This window comes from Lepidochelys kempii, chromosome 3 (assembly GCF_965140265.1).
Source record: "Lepidochelys kempii isolate rLepKem1 chromosome 3, rLepKem1.hap2, whole genome shotgun sequence".
NCBI lineage: Eukaryota > Metazoa > Chordata > Testudines > Cheloniidae > Lepidochelys > Lepidochelys kempii.
This window is the reverse complement of record NC_133258.1, coordinates 194,610,399-194,637,823: the sequence shown is the minus strand read 5'-3', so window position 1 is coordinate 194,637,823 and position 27,425 is coordinate 194,610,399. Positions and strand designations below refer to the sequence as shown.

The following is a 27,425-nucleotide window of genomic DNA, read 5'->3' as shown; positions in this document are numbered from 1 at the left end:
TTATCACACTGAATTTTTTACTCAGTTAATGTTTAGCTTGAATTTGGAGTTTAACGGGCCCCTGCATGCATTTCCAGTTCAGGTCTAGACTCTCACAGCCTCCACCTCCAGCCTACTTCATAGCCACGGGTACAGGGGGTTGCCCACACTTTCTTTTGCTCCCTGCTAGCAATAGGACCTGGGGAAGGCAGTGGAGGAAAGGAGATAGGAGCTGGATCCTGTCAGTGCTGCAGATACAGAGCCTCGGCCTGCCTCCTCCTCAGGTTTTCAGCACTTTCCTTCTCCCCTGACTGGTAGCTGTGGCAGCAGCATTCTCTCACAACCTATACTGGCTTGAAGGTGCACTGGCCAGCCTGTTTCTCAACCCACCAGGATAATGAGACTGGGAATTCCCACCGCATTTCTTCTGTGGCTGGATCCATGATTCTAACATGCTCCAGCAGAGCAGCAGCTGTCGCTTGCCCTCTTCTGCTGGTTCTCATCCTGGCTGGCCCCTTGGGTCTGCAGCCTGCTGGAATTCGGGATTCTCAGTCTCTCACTGGGTTCCTGGAGGCAAGGAGAAGAGTGCTTCGTCCACAGTGGGATCTGTGCATGGCAGCTACAAGCTTGTCAACTGCTTCCCTCATCCCCATTTTCTTGTCGGGCCCCTCCCAGATCCTGCTGCCTCCAGAAGTCACTTTTGTCCCATTGGGTCAAATCCTGAGCAATGCTGACCCCTGAGAGATCAAACCCTTCCCCCCTGTAGTGGAAGTTGCAGGTACTCATTGTGACAGTTCTCAGGGTACCCAGGACTGAGAGTCTTCACCAGCCTGGTGGTCACCCAAGCACTCTCCTCCAAGCTATGCCAGCCCTGACTTTGCCCTGCAGGTTATCAGGAGGTGTACTCCAGTCCGTGTCCCTTTGAAGTGTCCCCTTGTAGTGTTCAGCCTCTTATCCGTGGAACACTCACAGAAATACCCAGTCTGGTGTCCCCAAATGGACAGTGAACACACCAGCTTTTATGATTCAACTCAGGATCAGCACGTTGCTTAAGATCACAGCACTGAAGTATATTTATAGAGAAAATAACAATAAGTTTATTATAAAAGAGTCAAGTGATAGTGAGTAAGGAAACTGGAAACAAAAGGTTATATGGAAAACAAAATTATAACACACTTCCTAGAGACTAGACTAGACTTAACAAGTTGTTATCTTGCCTAAAGAAGCTTATCTCACCCAAAGTCCTCTGCAGCATTTCACCCAAGGTTTCATCCCATTTCCATGACTGTAAAGACGCTGCCCATTTATTTCCTAGGCCCAGGATTCGGAGGTGCCTTCTTTGCCTTCTGCTTATATCCCCAAAGTTCATGTATGTTTCAGAGACAGCATAACCCCCATGGATTGTTTTCCTATGTGCTGCTGCCCTGTTGGCTTTACCTCTCTTTGATAACTTCTATGTAAATGGACAACCATTGTGTTCGCTTACAATGCTTAATTAACATCTCGACAGAGACAGGTGAATAGACATCTTTTGTTTGACAGAAAGCCTGTTTCTCCATCTCTGTTGTGATACAGAATATAAGAACACATTTCAATATATAAACATGACTCCTTACCTGATATCTGTACATACATTTCACAATGATATCAATGACAGTGTAACCCTGGCTTTCATTTGAGACCTCACATGACATTCTTTGGTAAACCAGAATGCACATACTAGGATCAGGATTATCCTTGTAATCCCCTTGCCAGTTGTCATTAAGAAGTCCTAGCAATTTACTCCAGGAGTTTGCTCCCACTGAGTAATCTGCAGTATTTAGAGTCTTTCACTACACCTTGAAAAGATGGGGAAATGAAAAACACCCACTGATAAACTCTTTGAGGAAGATCCTTTTAATTCCAGTCTCTAAAACTGCCTGACACTGAAAAGCCTTTTCTGTTCTAACATTAGAGTGTATCACCCCTAAAAAACTGCCAAGCAAAGCAGCATTATGGACACAAAACAAAAATAGCTTTCATAAGAGCTTTGTTCGCTGGTGTCAGACAGGACACACATCTTGTTGCCTTAATTTAGGTATTTAGCAGAAACATTATTGATCGCTGTTCTGTTCCTCAAAACTCACTGAAGAGCTTACAGTTTGTTTATTTTTTAGCACACTGAATGAAATCTATATCCCAGAAAGGGTCTGCTAAGATATAGACCATCCAATTTCAATCTGTAGTGAACATAAAAAAAGGAATATAACAATTAAAAGATGATTAGTATTATCTATATCACAGAAGCATCTGTGAAGCTCAGTCCAGGGCCCCTTTGTGGTAGGCAATATGTAGACAAGTAATAAAGGTGACAGTCCCTGCCCCAGAAAGTGACAGAGGGGATGCAACAGCAGTACAAAACAGATAGATGGGGTGGAGTTGAGTGGGACCATGAGATAATAAAATGAACATAGCTGAGCAAAAATATAACTCCCCTCTAGCATAATCCACCGATACTACAGGGCCTGATCCAGTAGCCATTCAAATCAATGAGAGGCTTTACAGTGACTTCAGTGGGCTTTGGATCAGGCCTGTAATGTAATTAACATCGGACACACGAAAAGGAGAAGAAGGAAAAAGATTGCCCCATGTTAAATTGAATACTTTGTATCTTGATGAAGAATACTGCTGTAAGGCACCTAGCACATTCAGATCTAGTCTGGAGCCCATCTTAATACTAAATGCTATGTGTTGTTAAAAGATAAAAAGTCCCTGTCCAAATGTAACTATCATCCATCCATAAGTAACATGACAGCAGAGTTGAAATGCAGCTGCTGAATGATGCTTTTAGTTTCGTTTTGTCTGACCACCCTTCCCTAGAGGCACTAGGACTACTCCCGGTGGAATTAAAGAGGCTCCACCCTGGCATAATTCCGGTGTTTGAAAAAAACTTTTTATACGTGATCGGGAAAAAATCTTTGCACAACATCACTGGCTATAACAGCCAGATATTAATGTCAGACTACGAATACTTGATGGTGTTCCAGGAAACACAGCACTCCATCAAAAAAGAGCCCTGCAAGGTGTAAAAATTAAAAGAGAAGAGAACAGAAAAGAATGCCACCTTTTAAGCTGCCAAAAGTCACATTCAAATCTTCTAAGAAAAAGAAACAGAAACATGGTTTTCAAAGTGCATCCCAAAGCGTGCTTGGCAGCTAAATTCCAGTCAGATAAGTACAGTGGGCCTGAGTCCATGCAGCTCACTGGGGTGTCAACTCCTGGCAAAATTTGGCCTGGTGCACTGGTAATGAAAATTCTTCTCTCAGTTGAACCAGGGTAATTTAGGAGTAACTCCACTGTTTGTGTAAATAAGCATACATAAGTAAATATACTTAAATAAATCCTTTCATGTAGAGGAGAGAAAACATTTATTGCAAAATGAAAATTTCAAAAATGAAACATTTTGTTCTGATTTTAATGTTTGAAATTTTTATACTATAAGATTTCAAAACAAAAAATCTTTTCAAAGTGAGTAATCAAAACGTTCTGATAAGGTCATTTTGACCTTATTAAAATTATTTTTTTTTCAATTTTTTTCCGAAATGAAAATTCATCAATATGAACACATTCCCATGAAAAGTTTCGAGTTCAACAAAAGGGAATTTTCTGATGGAAAAAATGTTCATTTAGAAAAAATTTTAGCAGCTCTACTGACACTCCTTTTCCTTACTGCCTGCAAGCAAACGCAGCTTGGAATCTGATTCAGATTGGGTTCTTTCTGACCTGTGCATCACCTATTCCTGAGGGAATTCCACACCGAAACGTTAAAAATTCTGTGCACAATATTTTAAAATTCTGCATATTTTATTTGTCAAAATAACACAATATAATCACACCATTTTCAACTATTTGCTGACAATTATTTGGAAATAAATTACCAAAAGAATTGAAAATGGTGTGATTACATTGTTATTGTGTTTCTGTGTTATTTTGACAATTAAAATATGCAGAACTTTGCAGAATTTAAATTTTTTAAACTTTTTGGTGCAGTATCCTCTCAAGAGTATCAGTATTCTGTGTGGTTCAATCTGGGTGCGGGCAGCTTGGTGCGGGGTCTGGGTGCACGGGGGAATCTGGATGCACAAGGGCTTGGTGCAGGGGGAATGGGACTCTGCAGGGGAGTCCAGGTGAAGGTGGTTAGGGCTCAGTGGGGGGCTTGGTGTGGGGGATCAGTGTGCAGCTAGTTTGGGCTCAGTGGGGTGGGGGTCTGAGTGTGGGGGGCGCCTGATACACAGGCTGAGACTCGGCGGAATGAGGGTTTAGGGAGTTGTTGGTGGGGTTCTAGGTGTGGGGGGCTCCTGATGTGGAGGGGGCTCAGTGGGGAGTGGGTTTTGAGTGCGTGGGTTGGGGAAGGGGTCACTGTACAGGGAGCTGCTCCCCCTGTCTGCCCCAACCCCTGTGCACCCAGACACCCCTGCACCCAACCCCCGCCACTCTTCAAACAAGGATTCTCTCTCTTAAAGTTGCTGGTTTTATTTGAAGTGCATCAGTGTTCTGAATTTTTGTCAACATTTATTCTACATTTTAAACTTTTATCTGGGAATATATTTATCTTTCTGGTGTTGAGCAGATGTCTACTTCAACTAGCCAGAAGTCTAGTTATTTATTACCTCTAATCTTTTATTGTGCTTAGATGAGTTAATAAAACAACCTGGGCTATTAAGAAGTATGTGTTGTCAATGGGAAAAAATGGTTTGTCAAAACGATTATATTTTTATTAAGCCATGAGAGCACTCAGCCAGATCCTATTTTGTTGTTATGCCAAACAAGTCCACAGTACTTCTAGGGAAGTGAGTTCAAAAGGACTGGCAGAGAGCGCTTGTCAGCACATCGTGAGCTCATTTATGTGAAAAGCTAGATCAGTTTTATTATCCCCTTACTTGCACCAATTAGCCAAACTATTTCTGAGAACATGAAGCATGTTTTCATTTGCACCGCCTAAGCCTGATGGTGCTGACAGAGAAAGATGGATTAAGAACTTTTCACTATTTCCCACCTTTTTTCTAAATACCACCTGTAGAATGTATCTGTAGCTAACCAATCGCAAACCATGAGTCTAGAATGCAGGAGGCTGTTTGCATAAACGAGTTATTATAGGAGGTGGAATAAGCCTGAATAGGGTTTGGTTCCTCCCACTAAATAATGCTATGTATTATCAGTAGCGATGGGTAATTAGCTATGGCGGATACCTGCTTTACAAAAATATAGGAGTAGCTTTGATACCTGAAATATCTTACAGAACATGCTCCCCCCCAGGGCCATGGAGAAGAGACTTTCTAACCTTTAACTAGTGCCCCAGTTCTGTCCTGATCATGAGTGATTTGTCACCATTTTGACCTGTACCAGTCCTTCTGCCCTGATGCTTGGATAACTACTGCTGGAGTCAATGGGGAAGTTTGCATGCACAAGGACTGCAGGATCTGACCTTAACTAGTTCCCATGAATACTGAAACAGAAGCACATTCCCTTTTATTTCCTCTGCAGTGTTGTTGGGTTGCTTTGCATAATGTCCCTTTCCTTTCCTTGGGAGGTTCTGCCATGCTGATTTCAGACTTATCAGACAGCAAAATAACAATAGGTTCATTTTTATTCAATTCCATATCAGTATGATGCCTAACAAACATGCTGTTTATTTTCATACCACAGATCCCTATTGCCACAGAGATCGAAGGGATGAATATTCTGGGACTGGTTTTGTTTGCTCTGGTTTTGGGAGTAGCTTTGAAAAAGCTTGGCCCAGAAGGAGAAGATCTGATTCGTTTCTTTAACTCATTCAATGAGGCAACTATGGTCTTGGTGTCTTGGATTATGTGGTAAGTGTGGTTGTAAATACGTTACCAAGACAGCAGTGCTTCCTGGTTTAGGAATGTCTGTCTTTACCTACCTAGCTGGGTTTTTGATGCCACATCCATCACCAGAGTAAAGAGTGAGTGGCATAGCATCAGTGGAATGAGTCTGGTACTTTATGGCTGTTTTGCCCACTATATTTTCTCCCGTGTTTATCTGTGATGCCTCTTGAAAATAAAGAATGTAGCCTCTTTCTTTGCACATGAGCAATATCCAGAAGGTCGCTTGCACTGTAGGCTGTCTCTTGAGAATGACAGGCAGTCCTCCAGGAATCAGCTGCAGGACTCAATTTTGATTACTTTGAAAATCAAGCCCTATTTTTTCTAAGCACCAGAAGCCTGGGTGAGTACACAATTACATGCCCAATTTTTATGCAACTTTACTGTGACTGCACAAGCAAGTTGGGAATTTGTACATGCAAAACCCCAATTTGCATGCACAGTTGTAATAATTGCATGTGCAAACTAGGTGCACAGTTGTGATCCCATATTTTAGTTCATTCCTTTATCTTATGATTATTTGAAATTCAGGCTCTGAATACAAACTCAGATATAGCAAAACACTCGGAAAACAGAATATGTTTAACTATAACACAACATTACTCGGGTTCCAAGGAAAGTCTACTTTTGAAGAAGTGCTTGGGTACAGAACACAGAACTGACAAAACACAACTGAAAACCTCGGTCCCTTCATATAAGAAGACTAGTTAGGAGTTCCCATTAGAGTGACAAAATAGGTGAAAATCTTGACCCTATTGAAGTCAACAGGAGTTTTGTCATTGACTTCAGTGGAGCCAGGATTTCCCCTTAGATCTTATGTCTCAATTCATATAGGAAAGACCTCTTTCATGTTCCTGGGTGGGAAGGGAATATGGGAGCCAATACTTTCAACATACAGATAGGATTGCCAATTTTAGTTGGACATATTCCTGGAGGTTTCAACTCATGACATAATCTTTAACTAAAGATTAATCTTTAATTCCTGGAGACTCCCAGACAATTCTGGAGGGTTGGCAACCCTACCTACAAACCAACATCTCATTAACATTCCTAATCTCCCAGAGATAGCCCTCCTCCCACATCTGCTGGATGTCTATGTATTTTCTAAGGAGGCTGAACCTCTGATGATAGTTTATTTTATCTCCTTCTGCAGAATTGTAATAGTGGGACCTCCCCTTCACCCCCTTCTCTGGAGTCCAGCCATTTCCAGTCAATGAACACTCAGAGACCAGTCATGCATACATTTCTGTGTGACATTTGCCATGAGAGTTTTAGATCCCTGCTAAAGTATGAGGAGAACTAACTATCCTACTATCCAAAGTATAGAAATGAAAAACCATAAGTACAATTACAGTAAAAGACAGCTGAAACTCATTTGTCCCAACATTTTACAAAAGCTAAGGTCAATCATAAATGTTTCCAATATTATATATATATATTTTAATCCAGTGTTTTTTTTTAATTTCAGTTTTTAAAAAGTAAATATTCCTGTGTGGTAGTTGCAACTTGACCCGTGCAACATTAAGACTATAAAGGAAAGTAAAAGTGAATCCACTGATTTGTTTTTCATTGTCTAAGCTGAGAGCAAAACAAGAAGTAAAGAAACAGTGGAAAGAGGAAAGTGGAATTTTAAACACTCATCCAGGTTTTCTAATCTAAGGTGTAATTATTGATGGGGTAAGAGAAGGTGTTAATTTTAGATCAGATTTGCCAGCTGAAACACTCAATGTCCATATGGATAGGTTGGTTATGACTCTTCACAGTGAGCAACGTCATACTCAGCAAAGACCTCTGAAAAGTTTCAAAGCATGTTTCTAAAATCACTCTGCTAGAAGAGTAACTCGTTTTACACAAGTTTAAGTGAAATCGCAATCAGAGCCCCAGATGTCATGCCTGTCATTCATTACATACTGTATACTGAATGGCTGGAGGTTACATCTTATGTAAGAGACCCAAACTGCTAAATTGTCTATGGGAATATCATTCTGCCAATCAAACAATGCTTAGCCAATAGCATTTTACCCTAGGTGCTGAAACTGCACCCAGAAGAACCACAACCATTCAGGAAGTCTCTCAAATTATGCTCTGTCCTTTTCTAACTCCATGTATATACATCCTGACAGGTGCGGTTTTTTTTCACTTGAACTGCTGTTTTTTCCCCAAGAAGTGGAATGGATTCAACAAAATATCTGACCTTATAAATACAGACCTTTCTGTTCATTTCTGTCATTAGGGATATAAATTTAAAAGTCTCAAAGCAGCTTAAGGCTTTCACTCTGGAGTGTAATTCCTAGGCTATCAAAAACTGATAGAGGGTGGTTCTTGTACTCAGCTCATTAATGAAGCTAACTCTCCACATTAATCAGCCATATGTAATCCTTTTCTTTGTGGATTATTGGAATGCTTCTGAGCCTGACATGGCAACGTACAGTAATTCTCACTTCTCTTTCCTTCTCTAAGGCTATTGGTGTCCTCCTGATATTTATCCAAAATCTCTCACACTTTTCAAGTAACAGTTAGGGATGGGCAAAACTGTTCTTACGAGATAAGTGTCTAGAATCTCCTCCCCTTCTGTGAACCAAACCCAACCATCAAACCTTTAAGGGCTGTTGTCAGCCTGTGGTTAAAGTAAATTGAAATAAGATGAGAAGCCTTCATCATACCAGCCAAGGAGGGGGAGCTGCTGCTCACACAGGCCAGGGCAAGGACTGGGGTACTGTACAAGAGGTGACATTGGCTCTCTCTTGAGGGCAGGGGCAGATTGTGGGATGGAAGAGGAAAGGACATGTCAGTGGATCTACTCATATTCTGATCCACCAGCTATTGCTTTGGGGGCCCAGGGACTAGAGTAAGCCTGGAAACTGGAGTAGCAGCTGCTGTGCTGTGGTGAGAATTTCTTCTCTTTTCATCTCCAGGGAATTCCCCAGCACACAGCCGGGCTCCTTGGGCTGGAGATGTGTTTGGGGCCTAAATGCAGCTCCCAAGGAGCTCCCTTTGAGAATTGTAAACTGTTGCTGACAAAGGAAACCACAAACAAATTATTGATGCCTGAAGATTTGGTGTGTCCGTAGATGGGTGTGTGTATAGAGCTGTAGGCCTGAGTGAGACTCCAGACGTGCAGTTGTTGTAGACAAATACTAGAGTTAAATGCCTTCCGTGGGCTGGCCCTGTGCCTTCTGAGCTTCAGAAACTAACCTGGCATCCTCGCTGATGGAATAAAACTCCACAATACACATCTTCTCCTGCACTCTCTCCTGTGGGCATGCAATCTCCCTGATAGCTTCTGCCAACATTCCTGTACCATTTCCGCTCCTGGCAGTGCCACTTTACAGCCTTCTTGGATGTTACTTTCAGGCCAAGGGCCAATGACAGCTTATCTAGCCTGACAACGTCCCCTTTAGCAACCAAGAGAGAGCACAGTTCATGGTAAATTTGTTTAGTGTAAGTGTATAGAGCGCATGGCCCCATGTAGTCTGTGGTTCTGGAGGCATGGAATTCACTGCAGATTTCACCCCTTCAGTAGGGGAAGAGTGCTGTACACAAGTTGCCTGGTGGGAAGAATTTGGTCCCTAAAAACGAAAGTGGCAGGTGTCTTTTTAAGGCTTGTTCCTCTTGCTTTATATTAATCAAAGACAACCCTTTTTTTTCCCTTTATATAGGTATGTGCCTATTGGCATTACGTTCCTTGTTGGAAGCAAGATTGTGGAAATGGAAGATATTGTCCTTCTGGTAACCAGCCTGGGAAAATACATCTTTGCCTCAATTCTGGGTCACGTCATCCATGGAGGAATCATTTTGCCGCTTGTGTATTTTGCATTCACACGCAAAAATCCTTTCAGCTTTCTCTTAGGACTTATAACGCCATTGGCAACGGCCTTTGCCACTTGTTCAAGGTGTGCTATTGTGCTTGTTTCTGAAATGGAATAATGGTATGCTAAATCCACGTTTTAATTTGAACAAGTTTCAGATGCAAATATTGGCCCTGATTCTGCAAAGGACTGTGGTTAGGTATATGGTATCCCCCTTACGGATTCCCACTGATGTCAGAGAGACACCAGAAGGGTTAACTCTACATCCGGGCATAACCTTTTGCAATATTGATGCCATTATTAGCAATGATGTGCAGCCCATATTTCAACAACTTCAGCGACACGGTGTGTGGGACGGGGGAATCTGTTTGCTTTCCCATTTAAAGAAAATCTCTTTCCTAACCATAACCAAGGAAGAAGGCAATACCACTTTGCAAAGGAGCTGTTGCTTTTGCTGAGAATAGTTATACATTGCTCTTGGCCAAGCTTTTCAAAAGGGACTAGTGATCCGGGGTGCCCAATTTGAGGCATTATAAAGGTCCAGATTTTCAAAAAGTTCTGACCCCACACCTGCCCTTTGAAAATCAGGCCCTTTTAAGACCTCATATCAGGCACCCAAAGTCACTAGTCAGTGTTGAAAATCTTGGCCTAGAATTCTATGTAGCAGTACTAGGGAAATACTAAGAATGATAATAAACTGACAGCTTATGCACTGGGTTGGACAGGACTGCACTGCTCCATGGTTGTCTTATTTCCTGTCTGTTTCTAGCTCAGCTACTCTCCCATCAATGATCAAGTGTATTGAAGAAAACAATGGAGTAGACAAGAGGATCAGTAGGTTCATCCTTCCTATTGGGGCCACTGTGAACATGGATGGAGCCGCTATATTCCAGTGCGTGGCAGCTGTGTTTATTGCTCAGCTGAACAATGTTGACCTCAATGCTGGACAGATCTTTACTATTCTGTAAGTTGCTTGTAATTCAAACCACATCTCCCTGGCCCCCAAACACCATGCTAAGCCTGGGGTCTTTCTGTTTTTAAACACAAATCATTTTTTAATACCTAGCAGTTCAAATTCCAGACCTACAGTTGCCAGTTTTGGTTGGATGTATTCCTGAAGATTTCATCACATGACATAATCTTTGATTCCTGGAGACTCCAGGACAACCCAAACCAGACCTCTGAACTGCAGTTGTACATTGTTGTGGAACGTATTATCCAACAATACAACAGGAGTCTTTAAAGTTTATAAATCTCGTTTTGACGTGTACTGGAATTTAGGGAGGTTTGATAAATTTGGAGATTAAGGGCTAGATCTGAATCTTAAATGGATACTGAGCATCTCAAAAATGCCATTTGTGCAGAACTCTTCTCTCCATCTCAAGCTCCCCTTTCCCCATCCCCTGGCCATCAAGCTAGGTAATTCCATGGCCTTTCCTATGCCCTTGCCTGCCATATCCTCCTTAACCCCTTATTCTCCTTTACCTCTCATGTTTGGATGCCAGTAAGTCACTTCTTTCTTTACAACCAATCCAAACCCTGTCCTTTCCTTCCCCTCCTCACTGCTAATAGCTGTGTTCCTTCCTGCCTTGATAATTTCCCACCTTGTCTACGGTAACTTCCCTTTCTCTGGCCTTTCCTGTGCCCATGCTGCTGGCCTTTCCTGTGCCCTGTCTATCCAGAATGCTGCCCTCGCGTTCGTCATCCACACGCAGCCCTTTGACCACATTGCTCCCCTCGCGCTTGCTTTGGCAGCTCCACATCACCTTCTGTGTCAGTTTCATACGCCTTACCCTCACGTGCCGTATGCCTCTGCCCTGGCCTGTGTCCCATCCCTAGCTTTCCATGACTGCCCTGTTCAGAGCCGTTACTCCGCGTATCCTTTTGCATGCCCCTTATTTGCCCTCCTATTTGTCTATCAATACTGCACCCATCCCTGTGTTAATCAAACACCTTCTCCCTCAAGCACCCTCATGCTGGGCTGTCCCTTCCACACCTGAAATAGCCTATATACCATGAGCCGTCCTTTTCATCCTTCAGATCCCTCCCCAAGACCCTCCAAAATTCCTCAGTGATCCCACAAGTAATTTTTAGCACCCCGAAGACACCAACATTCTGCATCCCGCAGACATCCCTGGGACATATTCTGGGTACTCCCCTTCCTCCCAGCCATCCGCTTCCTTTCCTTGCTCTTTTGCTTGCATGTTGTCCATTTGGATCACTTACACACCTCTGGGCAGGAACAGGTCTAATTCTGACTGCAAAGCATCCAGCACACTTTGATTGCTTTTATCATTTTTCATGTACATGGCAGAGATAAACTGTGATGCACGTTGCTCATCTGAAAATACACTGGTAGTATTAGCAGCAGAGTCATTCCTTGGATAGCTAGTTTTGATTCTTGCAGAATAACAGCACTCAGTACCCAACAGTATTCATTTCCATTACTGTACATCAGCAGAACACATGGCCCAATACGGAAGAATCTGTAGACAAAGAAGTTACATTTGCCCCCCTCCTTTTGCTTTGGTTAAAATTGCCCCTGTAGGAAAATATGCTCTGTAACCATTGAATGAGTGTGTTACTGAATTTGCACTAACTCGTGTTTGAAAACGTTCTCAGTGTGACTGCCACTGCAGCCAGCGTTGGAGCGGCTGGAGTCCCAGCTGGAGGTGTTCTGACCATTGCTATTATCCTAGAGGCCATTGGACTTCCCACCAACGATCTATCCTTGATATTAGCAGTGGACTGGATTGTGTAAGTACTGTATAATATATATTATCTGCTGCAGCATATATAATTGGAAGCACAGCACTGGGGGAACAAAAGCAATAGTCTTGAAAATAAAAACTCAACTCACACAGTTGTATATCGAGTTTGCGCACACACTCTTTCTCTCTATCTTCACCAGAAAAGGCCGAGAATAACATAATTCTGTTTCAATTAAATAAGAACTGTAGGGCAGATCCTAAAGTACTTATTCAAATTTTACTTAATCTTTGTTGAGATGAAATTCCCATTGACTATAGTTCCCTGAAGAGGAATTATTTAGAGCTGTACAAGAGGGCATTGCTATAAATTAGATAGAAGAAAAAGAGAACTGAGGCTGAATAATGGGGAAAAGCTTCCTGAGCATTGGCTTCATTAGGCAGTGTGATGGTCTCCTGGGGAAAGCAGTACACATCCTGTTGCTTCAGACATTTCAAACTAGGTTAGACAAAGGACTGGGGAATATACTGTAGGGAACAATCCTACATTGGCAGAAGTATGGAGTCAAGGGACAGCCAGTGATCATAAAACAGAGCTAATGCTGCTGCATGAACATGTTATGGGGCAGGTGCAATGTTCATCAGGATTTAGTTAGCTATTTTTGCACCTCTCCTTTCTTTGCTGTTGGAAAGAGCCAGATAAGGCCCAAATTCTGACATTCTTATTCAGTTCTGCTCAGCTCTTACCAAGACAAATCTCCCTTCTGAAATCAGCCTAACAGATCCCAGTGTGAAGAGTCTTATCCCGCTATTCAGACTAACTTTCTTCTCATGATTTACCTTCTTGTACTGCCCTAAATAACTCCTCTCCCAGGGAGAAAGGTTAAAAGACTCCTTGTGTGTAGCTCTGCTTAGTGACATGGGGACCATCTGCGAATACCTGAGAGGCGTAGATAGCTCTCCTGTCACTTTAACTGAGCTATCCAAAATGGGGCTCTTAGACTTTTCGCTCAACCAATCCCTTATGCACTTTAATCATTGCTGTCTGCCTGTGAGCTCCCACCAATTGGTATGTCTAGCTACAGCAGTGCTTCACCCGCTGACTCTTAACCCCTCCCTGCCCCGATGGCCAGAAAATTTATCAATCTTAATAACCCAGAGAGCCTAACATTAAAGTACTTTACCACCGACACTGCAGTGCTAGTGAAATAACCGGTTTACAGTGCACTGACCTAGGCTGCAGTCAAGACCATTGGCCAGAGAAGGCTATTGAGGCAAATCCTTGGGCCAGGTTATTGTTGGATGCACAAGGCAAGGGAAAAGGGCAACAGTCATTCTTCCTTCCCACCTCACCCCCACCCATTTCATTCTCATTGTGCAGGGGACTCAAGTTCAGGAATGGATTCAGGGCTCTCTCTTCCTTGTGCTGGTGGAGACAGCTGTGGAGGGAGGGAAGTGGAAGCAGTGGGATAGTGGAGAAAGCACATCTGTCTCAAGGGAGATCACTTGTGTGTGCTCCCCTGTCTAGAGGGGAAGTGTTACACTGGCAGCTGAAGAGGAAGCATAGAGATTGAGAACAACCAACACTAATAGTTGGAGCCACCCATAAAACACTGTACACTTCTATATTAAAACTGTGATGGTCCCTATAGAGAACATCTAATGCCACTGTCTATCCACAAGAATTCCTTCTGTCTCCATTGACTTCAGTGGTGTTACACCAGGGATGAATTTGGCCCCATATATGGAATTGTATTGCTTACGTTAAAAGGGTGCCTTTGTGCTTTTGCCATTGACCAGGGATCGAACCACCACTGTTGTGAACGTTGAAGGAGATGCCCTGGGAGCAGGTATCCTTCATTATCTGAATCAAAAAGAAATGAAGGCAAAAGAGCAGGAGCTAAATGAAGTCAATGTAGAAGCAATTCCCAACTGCAAATCTGAAGGGGAAACATCACCTCTGGTAACACACAGGAACCAAGTCCCAACCCCAGCCAGTACTGCGGAGCCAGAGTCAAAAGAATCAGTACTGTGAACTTGGGGAAAGCCTGCAAACAGGTGGACTGCTGACTTGTTAACATGCTAGACCATTTGCACTGCTGTTAGGGACTGGCTGTGTGTTCACCTTTTGAGTTTCAGTGGCAATGATTTAAAGCTACAGACGTGTTAGGCATGTGTGTGTGTGTGTGTCTGTCTCTCCCTGGAGCGAGCAATCAACTCATAATGATGTTATGATGTTTCCTACAACACAAGTATGTGTGTGGTGTGCGTACATGCATACATGTATATGACAATGGTACCAATAAGGATTCTTTTTTGGGGTTAAAAAGATATTTATTAATAAAAGTCTGGGGGGCCAGGCTAAACAGAGAGCACATACTGGTTGTAGATGGAATTTGCACCACAAACAGGTCTGAGAGCTGGGGGATCCCGGATGGCAGGGTAATGTTATGTAGGTGCCAATACTTTCTCAGAAACACCTATTATTTAATAGTATCTAGTGGGAAAAAGGAAGTGCATTTCTAACACACCACTCCCCTTGTCCTTTGTGCACACGTTACCGCAAATAAATGCTGAAGACCAGAAATTTTAAAATCCAAATGAATAGCTCAAGGGAGTCTGATCCTCAGTCCATTGCCCTGCAACTTTATCCAAACATCCCCAGGAAGCAGACACTGTGGCAGCATTCGCTATCTATTCTCCTAGCTTTCAGTGATAGAAATCAACCCCGCAACTTTAAACTCTAAAATAACAAAGATTGGATGCAGACAAAAGATCTGCCTTGCTCTGTATTTAAAACTGACAAACCAGTTTTAACCCAGTTTTGGCAAAGTAATTACACTTGGGCTGAGAACTTCTAGAGCAAGTTACAGTATAACTGTGTCTACAAGAGAATTGTCTATAACAACACTGAGTGACAAATAATTAAGCTCTACGCACCTAAACACACACATGCATCTACTGCCACTAGAAACTCTTCATGTTTCTTTAATGGCTCAAGTCAGACATATTGGAACATATCCTTTTCCAAGCAACATTTCTCAGACAAGAAAAGAATATAAAAACTCAAAATGTTTAAACTGATGAAAAATCCAAAGCATTATTCCCTGGATGTCCAGAGTAGGGACTACTGATGGCATGAGAGGGGGAAGGAGTGTGGAGTCCAGTGATTCCTAATAATCCTCCTGGCTCTTGGGACGGCTGTGCCTGCCCCTCTTTGTATGCTGCCCTGGTGTCCCTGTCCCTTCAAGAAGATAGCCAGCTTGGTGGATGTGCTGCTGTTAGGCCCCTTGTCTGCAGCAGTTCACTCTTATCATGTCTGTTCTTACCACAAGAGGTGGAAGAAACCATAGGCCAGGACTTAATGGTGCAAGTTTTAATTCCTACAGGGTATTCTGCCTGAAACTGAGTCAGCTGCTCCCTGACTTCTACACTGCCCCCACAGGGTCAGAGCCACATCTCATTGAAATCAGTGGCCAAATCATGCTCAAATAAATTGGTTAGTCTCTAAGGTGCCACAAGTACTCCTTTTCTTTTTGCGAATACAGACTAACACGGCTGTTACTCTGAAAAGTGGCCAGACTGCCACGGAGACAGGGCCTCAAAATGAACACTGTTCAAATGGTGGGGCTTCCCCATAAATCAATGCAATGCATAACCCCGGCTCCTCTCTGTGTGAGCCTCCCACGTGTGTTTAGCCTGATTATTGCTTGTGGAACAGCGGGGAGCCGTTGGGCTATTGTTGGCTTGTCTCAGCAATGAACGTTTACCCTAGGAAAAAGCAGCATTTCTCTCCCTTAGTCTTCCTTTACAAACTGATACACAAGATGTACACAGGGATCACAGCCTGCACCAATGAAACGCAGCCACCTATGAGGTGATATGCAGTGCATGCTTAATTGTGCACAGAAATGCTACACACATGCTTAAGATAGAAAGCGGCAAATGAATCAGTCAGCTCTGAAACTGCACGTAAAATTTATTCTTTTGATTTAAACACATGTTCATAAAAAAGAGCACATGACACTCCTTGACTCATTTTTAAAATACAGTGGTATAAAGAGGCTCCTCGCAGGACTCCCCTTTGCCCAGTAATTAACATGTGCTCACCACCCAGCACCTGACAGTAATGTCACAATCTTACAATCCCCCATAAGATTCCTCCCAGTTCCTCTCAGCTCAGGAACACAAAAGGGGCCTTACCACCTGCCCTGAAGGTCAATACACTAGTGATATTTTGGACCAAGGTGGGGTATGACCCTTAGATTGGAGGGCCCCTGACAGAATACCCTGCCCCCTCCCTCTGGGGTTCCAACCCAGATGTCCCTATCCTACAGTCCCAACTGTGGCAGCATAGCGTGCTCATTAGGTCCCAGGCCATTGAGGGCCTTGTAGGGCAAAGCTCATAGTTCAGATTCTACACGGTACCTGATAGGTTGCCAGTGCTGATCCAAAAGCACGGGTATCATGTGTTCCCCAAAGGGTGTACCCTGTAACAAACGAGCTGCGGAATGGTGCACCAGCTTCAGTTTCTGGATAGATTTTAGATGGAGCCTCATATAAAGTGCATTGCATTAGTTAAAGTTAGGGAGCTAGGCTAATTACTGGAGTTGGAATTTAACCAAGGCTAACGCTCCTGCTTGTGCAAAAATGTGCCAGAGGATTTGTATGGACCACAAGATTGTTCAGGACCATTCTTCTTAATGGTCAAGAAATCTGGAATCTTGCAGGTAGCAAAACTGTATTTTAATCTTGTCAACTGAGCCAGTCCTTTCATTATTCTAATGTAGCAAGAGACAACCCAGAGATTCCCTGGAAAATCACTTTCTCAGTGCCAGTCAAACTACATATTTCTTTTGATAATCCTTGTCATAAGTAATATTTCTCATTGTCTGCTCTTACACATGATGTTACCTGCCTTAAACACTGTGCAGTCCTAGATGATGACTTTGTCATTTCTATTTGGGTGTTCCTTTTGTTTGTACTCTTTGAGTTGCATGTACTATGCAAAATTGTAATGGATCCAAGGTTATAGTATCTTTTATGCAAATAACACTAAACATTTTAGCATCTGTCCCTGTTGTAACATGGGGCCTGATCCAAAACCCAATGAAGTTGATGAGAAACTTTCTGTTTACTTCACTTGGCATTAAATCGGGTCCTTAAAATAACATCATTACAAAAAATATTATATAAAAGGTCCTGGTATTCAGCTATAGTTCTTATGATGCACCAGACCGTATTACACAAAGAACACCATATTTCAGAGCACTTTACAGAATCTGTGGCAAAGGGACTGCATGCCGGCAGACAAAGCAGCTGTTGTATGCTCAGCAGCCCGCCCAGTAAAGCCAATCACATCTGTACTGCTGCCAGCACAGATCACCAGGATTTCATTGTAATATTGATACAATCTGTAAACAATTCAAATTACTTTGCATTAACGTGCATAATTGAGTCGTACAATTTCACTGGTCCCTGCCATGATTTGTCTCCAGGCTGGAAACACGTTGAGTCAATTGATTTTCCTTCCATTAATATACCAGTTCCCTTGTATGAAATAAGTATTTTTTGGCCTTTGAATCAGAAGGGGGTCATTCCTGTGCCTTCTCCCTGCAGCCAGTGTACTCCACAGGGGTTGAAAGATAGCCCTCCCCAACAGACTCCAGGATGCCATGGCATCTTCTGAGGTGGTGCCCTCCCTTTCCTGTGGTTGCACTGTCTAAGGGGCGGGAGCCAGGGGCCAGGATCATAACAGCATAGTTTAGGTGCTAAGGCCCTCACTTAACCCTATTTAGCACTGGTGCAGCTGTGTGGATTTCATTAAGGTTACTACTGATTTATACCAGTGAGGGAGAGGCAGAGAGGGACCGTAGGTGGGATTAGAAGATCTACCAGGTTATCCACAGATATCTCAGACTCTGGTTTAGTGGTGGGTTTCTCTGGCACAAGACCATTGTTTTCTTGACATCACTCCTGGAAACGTTATTCCACAAAGCGATATTTCAACAGGATCACCTCATTATGCCAGTCAACCAGCCTATTCCAGACAGCAACGCTCATGCAAATACTGATTGCAGAGGTGGCTGGCACTTCTGAGTGTGACATCAGAGAAGAGAGTGCCACATTGTTGTTCAGCGGGTAGAGGGTCTTTGGAGACTTCAAGGAACCTGCCTTTGCTTTGGGTAGGAGGCTAATGGGAGGTATCTAAAGTTTCCTAGTTCGAACAGTCCAAGAAGTTATACAAACAGGAGTATTCTCGTCCTTAGGGTAGCAGGGGTCAGCATATTGGGACCTGTTGGTTTCACTCTGGTACTTTGAACATTGCTCAGGCTGTCAGTATGAGGAGCAATCTTTATATTGCAGTTCCAAAGTGCTGTTGTTTTTGTTATGACGTGATGTGGCCCTTTTCCCAATTTGTCAGTTTGCTGTGATTCAACGGTGGAGTGTACTATGGAAGGGAATGCTTCCGGTTTGGGGACACGGCCTATGAGAGGCAGTGTGGGCTAGAGATAAGTAGGGGATTGGTGGCCAGGAACCCCTAAGGTCCAGTCCCAGTTCTGCCACTGACTCAAGTCACTTAAGTTTTCTGACCCAGATTCTCATTTACACATAGGGCAGGTCGACACTAGAAGCGCTACATTGGCGCAACTTCACTGACGCAGCTGCTCCACTTTAGTGTGTCTGGTGAAGACGCTCTGTGCCAGTGGGAGAGCGCTCTCCCATTGGCACAATTACTCCACTTCTGTGAGAGGCGGAAACTATGTTGGAGAGAGAACGTCAGCACTTAGGTCGCTCTAATTTGCATCGCTCAGTGTGTGTGTGGGGGGGTCTTTTTCACACCCCTGAGTGACATAAGTTACATCGACTCAAGCGGTAATGCAGACCTGCCCTAAGACTCCTTTACAACAGTTTGACACTGGGGCTTCAATGTCTGTTTAAACTGCCAGCACGGCGTAAAGAGGCCTTAGGGTAAAAAAGAGAATCTGTCCCTCTCTCCTCATTTCCCTCTGCAGATGGAGACAGCGCAGTACTAAGCCACACCTGTGTGTGTTAGTCGTTATTGATGCGTTGTGCCTCGGCAGCATTGCAAAGAGTGAGCCTGAAACGCAATCTCAACGCAGGAAGTGCTCCCGGAGCCGTCTGATGCGCAGTCTGACAAGGCTCAGCGCTGTTAGCGTACGGCTCAGTCATCTTCAGTGGCCATTTTTTAGAATGGGGTGTGCCACATAGCCTTCCTGGTTCTGTGAAAAGTAGTTCCTAGAAGAAGACTAGAGGAAAGAGAAGCAAAGTGGTTAAGTGGTTATAAACACCACACACACACACGCACAATTTGTGTATATGCTCTTTTTAAAAATGTTTCCTGGAGCAAGAGTTTGGCTCCAAGGCTGCTGTGGTATAAATGCTAAAGGTAGAAGGTTTTTGAGTTTCCAATGTAGAGTTTACAGTAGAAAGGGGGTTCCAAGTCTTTCTGTCTGGGTTGTACAGTACCAAACACACTGTGGTCCTGGTTTCTAGTCCCTAGAATGTAATAATAATGTAACAGAAGGGGTGGAGTCCCCAAACTGCTACCAAAATGGCAGCTTGACACCTTCACTTCCCTTGGCAGCTGTGCCTCTTCATGCTCACATTCCCCCTACACCCCCAAATGCCTCCCACCCATGTATTTATCAGTGATCAATGCCCAGCTGTGCACAGGTGGATGTTGGTGCGTGAGTGCGTATAGACAAAGAAAGCCCCACCAGCCAGTCAGCATGGGATTTTGGACAGTCTGTTCCCAGCCATATGCTAATAATACCTACCTCCCTCACAGGGGCATTGTGAGGGTTCGTTAGTTACTGTCTGACCAGCGATTTGAGCAAGTGCTGTGCTTTGGAAATGCTCAGTCGTACCCGTGTTATCCTGAGAAAGGGGACTCTTCCCCCTGCTGGTGTGATGGAGGGGTTGCCTAACAAGCTGCTTCTATTTTAAGCAGAGGAAGTGTCAATATACTTCTCACGGGGTGAAACATTTGAATAAAGTCGTTTATTGTTAGTAGTTGAGTTGTAGTGGTGCCGTCAGGCTGCATGAAACGCAGTAATTGTGAGTACTTAAGATCCTCCTGGGATGTCCCTCACGGTTGGTGAGAATGGCTACGCCTGCCTGCTAGACACAAGCTTAGATGGAGGATGAACGGTGCTCAATAGTTTTGGACGGAAAGCTCCAGGAAGCAGGGGCTGTGTTTACAGTTGTGCATTGTACAATGCTGTGCACGTTGTTGGCCCTCAAGAAAGAATAAAAACAAGGGCTGTTAGCCATGACCAAATCAACTGATAAAACCAAACCCCTGCCACCTTCTTGCCGGATAATTTGGCTCCTGTGGCATGGTTGCTTATCTGGTGAATCCCTTTTTCTTATGAAAACGTATGTCGTATGCCGCAGTAAAAAAATAAAGGCTGAAGCATTAGGCAGCTATTGAAGAAAGAGCTTCATCTGTCAGGCAGGCCACACACCAAATCCAAAATTATAGAGCACTGGGCTGTCTCCTTTCCTTGTGTTACATACCAAACTTCTGAGGTACAGATACATGAGGTACCTTTTGCAGAGAGAGTCAAGTTTGAGAACGCTCTGGGGCTGAATCTCTATTCACAGCATTCCACAAGCACAGCCCCGTTCTGTATGGCACAGCCCACTGACAACGTTCTTGATGTTGAGATCCATCCTTTGCCTCTCAGTCTCGACAGGTGCCACCCTTATAAATAACTCCCCTTGAAGGAGTGAGGAACAAGCACAGGACGGGGAGTTGGGAAACTTAGGGACAGATCCTCAGCTGGTGTAAATTGCCTGAGATCCATTTACTTCAGCAGGGCCCTGCCACTTTACACCTGCTGAAGGTCGGCCCCCTAAATTCTAATCCTGCCACTGATTCACTGTGTGGAGATGGGCAAATCACTGAAATCCTCCATCACTCAGTTTCTTTATCTTTAAAATAGGAATAACAATACTTACCTGATAGGGGTAGCGTGAGGAGCAAGGAGTTAAAATGTCTGTGAAGTGCTCTAAGCCCTAAATATTAATAATAATTAATAAAACATAATAATTAACCAAAGACTAAACATTATCAATCTGTTGTGCAACAATTCAAGTCACTGGTGCAGTGTACAAGGTGCAGCGTGTTCTTTATTGGACAGATAAAGGAATTGACCTCTTACAGGTTAGATTCACTGTGCTAGTTCAGTGGATGCTTGTGGAGCAATTTCAGATCTGCTTGCATGCCAAAAGCGGTGTGCTTTGATCAAACAAGGGAGTGCAATGCCCTGTGAAATCACAGCCTTCCATCCTGATGCTGGATTACTTGAAGGCCAAATCAAGTGGAATAACTAGTGCTCATTTAGAACCACAAGGCAGAGTAAGTATTGGGAAAATGTATTTCCCCACATGTATCTTGGGTCCTGCTTTGAGCAGGGGGTTGGACTAGATGACCTCCTGAGGTCCCTTCCAACCCTGATAGTCTATGAGTCTATTCTATATCTGCTAATATAAGGGTCCCCATGCACACCTTAACACTGGTGAAGGAGAATAGGGATTTAGGGCAGTGGCTGGATGGTTTAAGTTATATAAACACTTTGTGGAAGCTAGGGAAAAATCTAATCCTGCTCTCATTTGTCTCTTCATCATTTTAATTACATATGGATGAGCAGTGACATCATTGGACGGAAACATTAGATGAAACATTGAGGGAACTTTCTGTGTACTAGGCAATAGCCACCGTATCCTAAACAAACTCCTAAGGCCAAAGAGGTGATAAGATGTTCGAGGAAGGCTAGAGTAGAAGCTTTACAACTGTGAAGGTAATAAAGGAATCCATTCATCTGAGATATGCGGGAGGGGACACACTTTGCTTGTGAGGAAGGAGGAGGAGCTGGGGGTGGGAAGAGATTGAGAGGAATGTGGGGGGTTGATAGAGAAGGGAATGGGCTGAGAAGCAAAGGTGGCCATGTTTGCTATGGGCAAATGGACAGGGACTTGTATGGGCTAAAGTGTAAAAGATCGCAGGAATTTGCATATTCCACTCTGGCAAAAATTTGTGGGAGGCCAGGCAGAGTGCAGAGATTTGTCTGGTGTTCAATTATTGAGAAATAAGCATACAGCGTATGCTAATTCAAGGCCTCTGATAAACCGCTACTGGCTATTAGCCATGAACATGGAGAAATAACAGTACAATTCTGGATCACTGACTGTCCCACTTTTCTATATGCTGAATGGCTGAGGCAAAAGCTTCTCAGTATGACACACATCAGCTTTTATATAAACAGAAAATGGAGTTTGTTGAGTGTATTGATGAGAACCATGTTCCGTTGCCACTTCATTCTCATGGAGGAAAGAAGGCAACAAGGGAAATGATTCCAAGACCTTTCCAAACGTTGGACAGCACACTGAAGGAGCTTCCATTCTATCTATTCCACGTGATGAAAACGGCTCAGAATTTGTCTAGCTACAATAACTCCATCTTCACACCTGAAGAAGTTATACAGCTCATACTGATATTAATTCTTCACGCATCCATTGTGCTGCCCACATACACATATCTACAGACATTTGTGATGGGCAAGTACTATTGTCCCATTTTACAGGTGCAGAAATGAATGTACAGCAATGTGAACTGACTTGCCAAAGGTCTCCCAGAAAGTCTGAGACAGAGCTAGGAATAGAACTCAGCTCTCCTGACTTCCAAGTCCGGTGCATTAGCTAGAAGACTATCCTTCCCCTCAAAAATAATGAATATGTAGTGGATGCAGAACATCATTCTGGGGTTAATAAATTGGGCAGGGAATATTGCTGTTTGAGGCTGAGGAAAGATGTCACAGACTCTGGTTTATACTGGGTGGAAAACTAAAAGTGAAGAGTTAACATGTAAAGGTTCATCTTTCCTTTGAGATGAAGTTCTCACAAGCTAAGAAACATTAAATGAGGGTCTCATTTATTTGACACCTCCTGACAAGCCTGATTCTGAGGTTCTGAGAATCCTCAAACAACAGCGGGTGTAATTCATATTTTACCGCTGACTTCAGTGAGAACTGATGATCCTCAGCACTTCAGAGGATGAGACTCCATGTGCCTCACTCAACAAAAACATACAGTAGGCTTTTCCAGGTAGGCAAGTTCCCAAAAGGCCACAGAAGTTGGCTGCAAGGCAGGCTGGCCTACTCATACAAAAGGTCAACCTGCTACAGAAACCTGACAGAGTAAACAACTGCAAAGACAACCCTGTATTAAAGCAACATGAATGTTATGGTTTTAAATCTACAGAGGCCAGGAAATACAGCATGAAGAGTCTCAGGGTAATGTTAGCTCTGTCCTTTTGTGCAACTGCATTATGACAAGGTCTTTCATCACATGGGCCCATAAGGCTGATCAGTGCAACATACTATTTAGCTAATATTTACTTTATGAACAAAGACAACCTATGTGTACATAAAACCTATGCTAACTGAAGTACAAATTGCAGAATTAAATATGAGATCTTTCCAGAATGCTTTGCTCCAAGGAAATTGTATACACATTGCCAAAAACCCCTGGGTATTAAACACATTCCCACAGAGAGAACAGTATTCATATTGTATAACGATGAAAATAGCCCCAAATATTAACTAGTACACACTGGAGTTTACATCAGTACTAACAGAAACAGATCCTCATCTGGCATAAGTCACCATAGCTCCATTAATTTTGATGGACTTGACTTCAGTGGTGCTACCTCAATTTACACCAGCTGAGGATCTGTCCCAATATTGTTTTCATTTTAAGAAGCTACTGTTCATGAGAATGCCCATCGTGTAATAAAGAGGAAAGAGGTGCATATTTTCAAAGATTGTGGGACATTCCGAGAGGCATCTTCGTCATGGGGCACTCATCATTAGCCAAGTAACCATGTAAACTGGATCCACTCAAAGACAACTAGTTCTGGAGATGAATCAGCCCTGATCCCCAAGCAGGTGGCCCTAATTCCTTGGATTCATTTTCCCACTCTGTATTCTGGCTGCAGAGGCGACTCCTGCCATAGTAGTTGCTGCCACAGGGAACAGATCGGAGCGAGGACCAGGGCCCTTTAGTGCATTGTTAGTAAAGTTAACACTGTCTCCCCTGACTTGGCTCGCCAGTGCTGGAGCATCTTATGGCCTGCTGCAGGGAGCTGGAGCCATAGATTCCAACTCTGGGGGAGGGGCTGGGCTGAACAGCTGCCTAGAGATGACGCGACGAGACCTGAATAGTCTTTCACCCTTGGGAGCTAAGCAGGGTTCCATGGTTAATGGTCCCAATCAAGCCAGCTAAGTTCTGGCCAGCTCCTCACTGTGATTCCGGTAGGCCCTATGTTACCAATAGCACCTTACAGACCAGCGCAACTGCTCATGAGTGAAAGAAATGGGCTCACAAGCTGGCCCTATCTCATTACCTATTTCACGTTACTTTCCATCCAACACTTTATTTACACTGTTTAACATCTATCTTGATGATCTTTGTAACACCTTTGTATGGCTTGAATCATGAATCATGTCTTAGGGAGAGCCTGACTAGTCGCTGGCACGAGGAACCCAATACTCATCTGTGGTATGTTAATGGAAGGTATTTCTGGTTCTCTGGAGCCCCTCTTGTTTAGGGGAAACTGATCATGACCCACTCATACTTTGGGGGGTTGACCAACAGGCTAGACTCAGAGGCACCAGACACATTTATGTAGTATGAAGAGTCTAATTCTAAACAAGAGCTATGAAACCTGCCTCATTGTGTTTAAGGTGCTTTGGCCTGATTCCCTGTTCACTGTCTGGGTGTTGACTATAACTATGCACCCCCAGGTAAGTGACTCAGTTGACAATGGAGATAAAGAGGAGTATGTGACAAGCTGGCATCAAAGTGGAACCTGATTCAAGGAGATGGGAAAAGCGAGTGTCTTTCCTTTACCCTCTCAACTCCTCACCGTTAATGTTTCTGCCTTTGCGTATGTGGGTTTTGTTTTTTTCATAGGCACAAACTGTCCCTCCTTAGGAGGGACAGGTCTTATATTTTTATATGTTAATTTAATTCCTTTAATAAAATAAAACACAAAAAACTCCAACATCCGTACTAGAGCTTTTCAATGGTGACTGAACTAATATCCCTCAGATACAAGTATCTGCCTTGAGACCAAAACTAATGTTGCTTGTACTTATAACTACTCCATTATATATATATATATATATATAGCTATCCATCTATCTATCTAGTGCTGTTGTGTGCACTTCGTGAATGTCTGTAAATAATAGTATTTTAAAGATATTCTCTGGTTTGACCCTTGTGACTCCATAAAAGTCTAGTTATTATCCATCTAGCTCAGATTTGTATGAGTGCGCGCACATGCATAAAGGATCTTATTGTTGTATAGGTAACTCAGTGAATTTTGGGTAGCTATGATTCTGTTTTCTGTGTACTGCACCTTTAAATGTACAAAAGTCCCCCTCTCTGTCTAGTGGGGAATGTAGCGCTGCAGCTCACAGCAAAATGGTTGTGACAGAGGCAGTGACACTGTGCTCACTCTCTCGTTGAACATTATTATTTGTTCTTTCTTTGGTGGTTTCCTTAATCTGAAATAAAAGTAATCTCGACACAGTTTGCTCTTTGTATGTAGAAAACATAACACATTACCGGGCCTACGTTCCTAATCTGAGATCTTGATCAGACAAAACTCCCAGAGGGCCTGAGCAGGGGACTGCGGGTTTGAACCCCCAAAGTCCCAGTCCTAAAATCTCTACTCTAGCAAATTGCTATTGACTTCATTGAGAGTATTCCTAAGGACAGAGTGAAAACTAAGCAGGGATCTTGGGATTTAGCTGCTCTCAGGTCCCAAATCTTTGCTCCTACATTGCTCAGACATACATCAGTGATGATAGCTGTACATAATTCCACCCACCGTTGGCCACACGTATCTCTGGGCAGCCCAAAGCTGCATTACATTTCTGCACATCCCACTGTAGCAAGAACCCTTCTTTAAGGGGGCTTCTTGGGACAGCCCCTGTTTGATGATGTGGGGAGGAGGACAGGCTTCCAGAGACTCTCACCAGCGTGGAATCAAAGAGGTGATTTTGTAAAAATTTTAAAACAAAAAATATCGAAAAGATTTTAATGAAATTTTTGTGATTTTTTTTCTAAATGTGAGTACAAAGGAAAAAAGTTTGGAGAAAATATTTGTAACTTTTTTTTCTATTCTTCCTAACCAGCTCAAGTTGTTGCTCTAAAAAGGCCATATCTGGGTTCGGTAGGATGATAGACCAGTCTTTTTTCAGCTCAGATCTCTATGAAGCTCCTTGTGTTGGTGGGTTAAATGGTGGGTTATATGGCAACAGAGACATGCCATATTTTTTCTTCTATATTTTGCTACCAAGTGAATGGCTGGGTTCTAAAATGGGTTTTGGTATAATTCTGCTGTTAGTTATGGAATCATGAAAGTTACAGACAACAGAAGTTGTTGCTTTTCTACTAAAAATAAAATTCCGCCCCTGCTTTGTATTTTTCTTTTGGTAGCATCTGTGTTTATTTTTCAAGTCTTTTTATTAGGAAAGAGCTGTAGTAGTGGATTTATAATGCTGTCTGGCTTATGTGACAACAGTTTATCCTCCTGAAAGGACAGATGCCCTTTGAGAGTTTCCCTTCCCCCCCCCTTTTTTTTTAAGCATTAGTTCTCCAATACAGAACACAAATGGATGCACTTTATCTTAATGTCCAAGACAGTGTGTGTGTGGCACAGAGATGGAGAGAATTGGAGCAGGAGGAGGATGGGTGTGACAAGATAAGAAGGATCTCTACCACTACTTAACATTCCTTTCCTTGGGCAGCAGGTGGGAGTCACATAACCCATTCTTAGGGCCAGATTCTACACAGGTGTAAATCAGTGTAACTCCATAGACTTCAACAGAGCTGCTCTGATTTGCACCAACCTATTAAACAACATGGGCTTTGGGTATTTTTTCACCAGAAGTCAGATTTTTTTTTTAAAAAAGTGCTAATACAGTACTCCCAGATTCTGCAGATGG

General features: G+C 43.2%; 1 protein-coding gene across 2 annotated transcripts in view; it reads left to right on the top strand.

The window, feature by feature from the left end:
• The window catches only part of SLC1A4 (solute carrier family 1 member 4), a 42,856-nt gene extending 16,852 nt beyond the window's left edge, over positions 1-26,004 (top strand). For both annotated transcript variants that reach the window (XM_073339477.1, XM_073339476.1), the window contains 5 exons: positions 5,665-5,831; positions 9,524-9,757; positions 10,443-10,637; positions 12,296-12,430; positions 14,182-26,004. In XM_073339477.1, the coding sequence (XP_073195578.1) occupies positions 5,692-5,831; positions 9,524-9,757; positions 10,443-10,637; positions 12,296-12,430; positions 14,182-14,416 (939 nt within the window). In that variant the 5' untranslated portion in view covers positions 5,665-5,691 and the 3' untranslated portion in view covers positions 14,417-26,004. The remainder of the gene's footprint in view (positions 1-5,664; positions 5,832-9,523; positions 9,758-10,442; positions 10,638-12,295; positions 12,431-14,181) is intronic.
• The last annotated feature ends 1,421 nt before the right edge of the window (positions 26,005-27,425 follow it).